The sequence below is a fragment of the Colletotrichum chrysophilum genome (genome assembly GCF_026319265.1).
Source record: "Colletotrichum chrysophilum strain AFK26 chromosome Unknown scaffold_287, whole genome shotgun sequence".
Lineage (NCBI taxonomy): Eukaryota > Fungi > Ascomycota > Sordariomycetes > Glomerellales > Glomerellaceae > Colletotrichum > Colletotrichum chrysophilum.
In genome coordinates, this window is record NW_026517574.1 from 23612 (window position 1) to 29611 (window position 6000).

The window sequence follows — 6000 nt, forward strand, 5'->3', positions numbered from 1 at the left end:
TCGGAAATCACAGTCGCGGGACTGTTGAGACTGAATGAAGGTGACTAGTCACCTTAGCCAATGCAGTTAGAGCGAAAAGGTTGGGTCAACCCGAACGAAATGTAGGTCCAGTAGGTGAATCTTGCAATGCGCACTCAATTCGGTCGTCATGAGTGTGATCGCAGAGAAACATTGACGAAGAGGAAGAAGTATTACCTGGAAGGACAGGCGAAGGGGGAAGTACCAGATTTTTACTCACCTGCCTACCGAAAGAAAATAACTTTGCTTCCAGGTGGGGCAGGGACAAGACGCGTGGGAAGGTGCCTACGACCGCAACTTCCAATTCTGACTGCCTGTCTGCTTCCTTCCTTTGATGTGGCTACCACATAAGGTAGGTAGACGTGGACGGCAAGTCCAGGTGGAGACCATGGGAAGTGCGAGTGAAGATTCCCTGCAGGTGAAGGGCGGCATCACCCTCCACGCCTACAAACTCCCGCTAGAAAATTTCACTTTCCGGAGTTTGCCGTTGAAATTCCGAAGACACACATTAGAAGATCAGGAGGTTTGCTCTTCTGCCCATTCTGACGCTTTCTGTTCCTACGGAGACAGTGGAAAGGTTTGTTCACAAATGGGTCACAACAATGAAGACATACTGCTTGCTGTGTTCTCCCCCATACCTTCTACCGCAGTGTGTCCAATCTCTTCTCCACCTTGAGCGGTCACAAAAGAGAACATATTCCTTTGAAAAGCATAGACAAGCATCCGGAACAATAGAGAGAAATGGTTGGGCACATAGACGACCTTTCCAACAGTTGATCTATCTCATGGTGCATGGAAGAACCACTTCATCACGTTCTTCTTACTTGGGCGTCTGATTGAGAGCACAGTGTTTTGGGAGTAAATTGAAACTGCCTCTATGGCGTACACACATGTGACTTAAGTATGATGTTTTACGAAATGTCTTAAGATGAAAAAAAATAACATAATGTAGCAAGTACCTCCAATATATTTGCTCCTAGTGATCTCCCCACTCTCAACTTGCCAGCTTCTCAATATCGATATCGGGGACGCTGGCACTCTGTGGTGGGCTACTGCAGCGATCAAAGTTGCGGTACGCTACTCTCTCACGCTCGACGCAAATCTTCAACGGATGGCAACCGTCCTTTTGATAAAATCCCTGTTGTAGCATGCCCCTCAACCTCCGATACTCAAAAGTCGATGTCTTTGTCTCCGTAGTTACTGCTCCTGCGGAGCTGGCCCCGCAGCACAGGCGCAGATGCGGGAAGAAGACATGCCCCCAAAGCAACCAGATGGTCGACTTCCTCATCAAAGTGCTCCTCCTCCACTCAGAAGCTCACGACGTAATAGAGCAGTGTGTAACCTGCTGCGTTGGTGCATTTATGACGGCGCCAAGCTGTAACAACCTTCCTCGACATACTAGGTACGTGCAGCATTCGAAGTTATCTCTGTAAGAATGGCGGGGAAAACATCCAAGATACTGCAACGTGCCATCAATTGACCTCTGCACCCAATAATCCCTCCACTCATCTTTCGACAACTCATCGGTGAATTCTTTGACCGCAAAGAGTTGATATTCCTCCGGCACCTCGCAGCAGTGATAAAAACTGGTGAGCGCCACCATCTGCTCCTTTTCACGAAGCTCTTCCATTGTCGGCAACTTCCTCTCGTCAAACCGTATCGCGTGGCGTTTGGAGAGTTTCACCGCCTTCGAAACCAGGCGGTTGACGTACTGCGCGTCGTTGTAGCGGTCGTTGTTGATAATCTTATCGCGAAGATCCTTGCACTCAGGCAGCAGATACGCTCCCGCCTTCAACAAGGCGACCATGTGGTCCGTCTTGTCCGTCAAGTGGTGGCCGTCGTCCCAGAAGGCCAGGGCATAATGAAGCGGCGTGTACCCTGCAAGATTCGCTGCGTTGACGTCAGCGCCGTGCTGTACCATCAAGCCGACCAGTTCTTCAGGGTCATCGTATCCCTCAAAACCGTCCAGGGCGAAGTAGTGCAGCGGGGAGTTGCCAAGACAGTCTTTGACGTCTGCGTCTGCGTCGCAGTGGTCCAGCAGGTGCCTGGCGAGGTTCACGTCTCGTGAGCCGCACGCCTGGTGAAGCGCGTGAATTCCCAGCGTTCTGTGCGTGATCAAGGAAGACCCGGCGTTGATGAGCGTCCTAGCCGCCTTTCGACACCGTTGTCTCGTGATCTGATATTCTGGTAGATAGAGGTGGTCGGCGGCCTTGTAGCTGGGGATAAGGGCGAAAAAGAGGGGGTTCACTCCTTTGGCTAACAGCTGTGATATCTTATCCCTCCACAAGCCAGTGTACCGCAGATGGCGCCAAAATATTGAAATGATGGAAGAAAGGGGACCGTACAGTCCGGGTTGATAAGTATCCACCTCGCATTCCGGGTCGGCGCCTCGATCCAACAAGACCCTCATTGTGTCCAGGTCACAATGATACGAGGCCCAGTGAAGGGCCGTCATCCCATGATGGAGAGGCATCCATCGAGAATCCTTTGACTTGGTCACCTCGGTCTGATTGACGTCGGCGCCATTCTCGAGAGCCCACATCATGCCATCCAAGCTGCCGTATTTCGCGGAAGACACCAAAGCTGAGCCGAAACCGTGCTCAACGTTCATATCGTAGATGGTGGGCGTTATGCGATGGTAAAGCGTCTTGCAAGAAGCGGCCAAACTGACGAGGTCATGCCACACAGCAAACTGCAGACCCTTTTCAAAGAGAACCTTTTTTACCCTGTGACCTTCTGCATTTGTATCGACAAGTGTGGATTTTGTTCCATAGTTTTCAGCAATGTAACCGATAATGCCGAGGATAAGTTCTTGTGGTAGATCAACGCAACTGGCGTACGTTTTGGTAATCTTGTTGGTTCCAGTGGATAAACTCGGCGATGGTGAGCTGAGCGGAATGGTGCTCAGCTCACTAGAAAGGAGAACGGTGTTATTGTTTTCATGGTCTTGCCAAGTAGGTGTGGCGTCCGCCGCAAATGTGCGTTGCGTGGGATCCATGTTGATAATAGCAAGCTGGCTCATGTTGTGGCTCCTCGGTTCTGAAATGACATGGAAACAGAGGGCAGGGAATTGTGCAAACTGATACGGGCACAAATGGCAATGTCAGAACTTCCGTACTGTGGCGTGGAAAAACAAGCAACCTACGGAAGGTATGCAAGCGCAAATAGGTAAAAAGTAATGATCAGACTGAGTGAGACAGAAATTTGATTACAGACAACGGCTAGAATGTGTCCGTGACCAGGTACTTATGAGTTTGGTCTCAGCTTCGGAGATACATACACGAGATACCTATACGGTTGAGCAAGTCATCAAAGAAAACCTTTAAGGTTAGTTACTGTAAATGACAATCTCGAATTATTCAAGGGACCCGACATAAAGATATTTTGTTTTGGAGAAAATGCGTCAGCTTAAGAGAGATACAACGAAATCGCTTAGGTTGATCAGCGTGGATTCTTAGAGAAGTGGTTGGAGTGTGCCGTAAATCATTGCACACTCAACAGTAGACCAGTCCCGCTACTTTTCCCGGCGCTATAGCGATTACGTTTTCTGTGTGCTTTGTATTGTCGTCATTAACTGTCGTCATTTATCGTTGTTATTTATTGTCGTCATTTATTATCGTTATTTATCGTCGTCGTCGCCGTCGTCGCTTCCATTCTTTTCTCTACTGTTGTCATCCTCATTGAAGTCATGAAGTACATAGTTAACCACCTCGACGGCTGTCAATGTAACGGGCCTTGTCCCAATAAGACTCCCAGTCATCCAATCCCCAGCTGCTGATAATCTGGGTTGGCTCCGACTGGCCAAATTTCCTACACCACAGTTTGCACAGTTGGGTATTGACCGCTTTTGCTTCCTCCTCGCTGAGCTCCACCTCATCTTCATCCACATCCGAATCGTCCTCGTCAAACTCCGAGTCCGTCTCGTCGGTTTCTGAGTCTTTCTCATCTATCCTCGATAAGTAGATGTTTTGGCCTTTGGTTTCTGCGTCCAAGACTATTTGTTTCCTTTCCTCGGACAAGGGCCTACGGCTCGTCGACAGATAAAAATCTAGCAAACGCTCCGAAATGACGTAAGCACCTGCGTCAAGAAACGCAAAGCATGCCTCAGTCGCAGCATTAGAGAATCTTGACCATTCAGAACGCAGAAAAGAGTGCAGCGGGGTGTATCCGGCTGCGTTCTCAGCGTTGATGTCCGCTCCATGACGGAGGAGTAAACTGATCAATTGCCTCACGTCGTTTCGGTAGGGGTAAGTTTTGGTACGGGTCATATGATGATTTGACGGCAAGCGCCATGTAATGCATCGGTGTGTTCCCGAGTGGGTCTTTGACGTTTGGGTCCGCTCCAACCTCTTCCAACAGGAACCTGGTCATCTCGAAATCGTAGCCGCAGCATGCTTGGTGAAGTGCGTGAAGTCCCAACCCGGTGTGTGTGATCAACGATGCCCCAGCCCTTATCAGTAGTCTCGCTGCGTCAGTTCCAGCATCCGCGCGCGCCCGAGATCCTTCCTCGTTCCTATCATAATAGTTGCAGCTGTAACTGGACGACTTCAGAAGGGTAAGATAGAGAGCGTTGGCACCTTCGTCGAGAAGTGTCTCCGCCCGCTCACAGGAGTAGAAACGGTCCCAACGTGTGTGCGATTTGTACACCGATTTCATCACGTTGGATGCGGGGCAATTAAGCCGGGTATCAGGAAAAGGCAACTTCACGGGCACCACGTCATTAGGGCTGGCGCCGCGTTGCAATAGAATATCCATGGCGTCCAGGTGCCGGTGGTACGAGGCCCAATGCAAGGACGCGAGCCGCAGAGCAATCGGTGTTCGGGTGGTCTTTTTCTCGTCCAAAATCCACAACTCGGTGCAATCCGGAGAGTCGATTTGTGCCCCAAACTCCAAGGCTTTCAATATGCCGGCCACGTTGCCCCTTTTCGCAGAGAGGAGTAGGGCGGAAGAGTGGAAGGCATAGTTATCCAGTTGGTAGATCATCGGCGTGATGCATTCGTGGATTCTTCTGCAGGTCGCAGCGAAATTGACCATGTCTCGCCAAATATCAAAGCGGTGAAAGCGACCGTCATTGCCTCGTGCCTCTTTCTTCCGATAGCCATTTGTCCAATCTGCCCCGCGGAAGCCCAGGAGCTTGAAGATCATGATAATAAGCTCTATAGGGAAATCTGCCACGGAAACCGCAAGGACCCCAGATCCAGATGATAGTGGCTCCATCGGGGCTCGTATTCCATTTGTTCGGCTGTGAAAGAGTGAAGAAGATAGCATGAAGCTAGTGCAAGTGTGCCGAATAGGTAGTGCAAGGAGCCAAAGACAGAATTTGTTACCCGCTTAAGAAGTCTTTGGTCTCTACATCGGAGATATATCTTGACTCAGGGCGATCTGGATGAGTCACCGTCAAAAGCGTCAAGGTGTGATGCTTGAGAGGGTTTTCGGTACAATTGACGGGCAAGCCTTGGCCACCACCAAGTGAAGTGGGGCAAGGCTTTCTCCAAACACACCTTTGCGGTGCAAATTGGACGATATCGCCTAATTTTCCTGTGTCCTAGGTGACTTTGAGGAGGAGGACGACGATGACGGACGACGATGACGGACGACGACGATACTAGACGACAACGACAGACGACGACAACACTAGCAGCAATAACAGAAGCAATAGTAACTATAGCGGCAACGACTATAGAGATAACACAGAAAAAGTAGTCGCTCTAGCATAGGAAAAATAGAGGGTCTGAATTGAACGGCTGTCGTCCCATCAGGTGTGACTGGACTACACTACATTGTGCGTCCGTAGCTACCCCAGCTGCTCCAAGTTCCAACCACAAAATTACCTTGCCCCCCAAGGACCCTGATACCACAAAAAACCTATCGATCTCTGTTGTTTGGTGCTATCCCCGCATGCCCCGTGCTGTATTCGTAATCCACTTGTACCTGGTGAGTTACCCAGCCGACCCAGTCCGACGGGCCGGCGCAGGATCGGCG

The 6000-nt window shown here is 50.2% G+C and overlaps 1 protein-coding gene across 1 annotated transcript; it reads right to left on the minus strand.

The window, feature by feature from the left end:
- Nucleotides 1–1325: 1325 nt before the first annotated feature.
- On the minus strand, nucleotides 1326–3040 carry COL26b_014056 (uncharacterized protein; the record flags this gene model as incomplete). Its single annotated transcript, XM_053186636.1, has 2 exons — nucleotides 1326–1416; nucleotides 1500–3040. 2 exons carry the CDS (start codon nucleotides 3038–3040, stop codon nucleotides 1326–1328), a joined length of 1632 nt encoding a protein of 543 aa, XP_053029427.1.
- Nucleotides 3041–6000: the final 2960 nt, after the last annotated feature.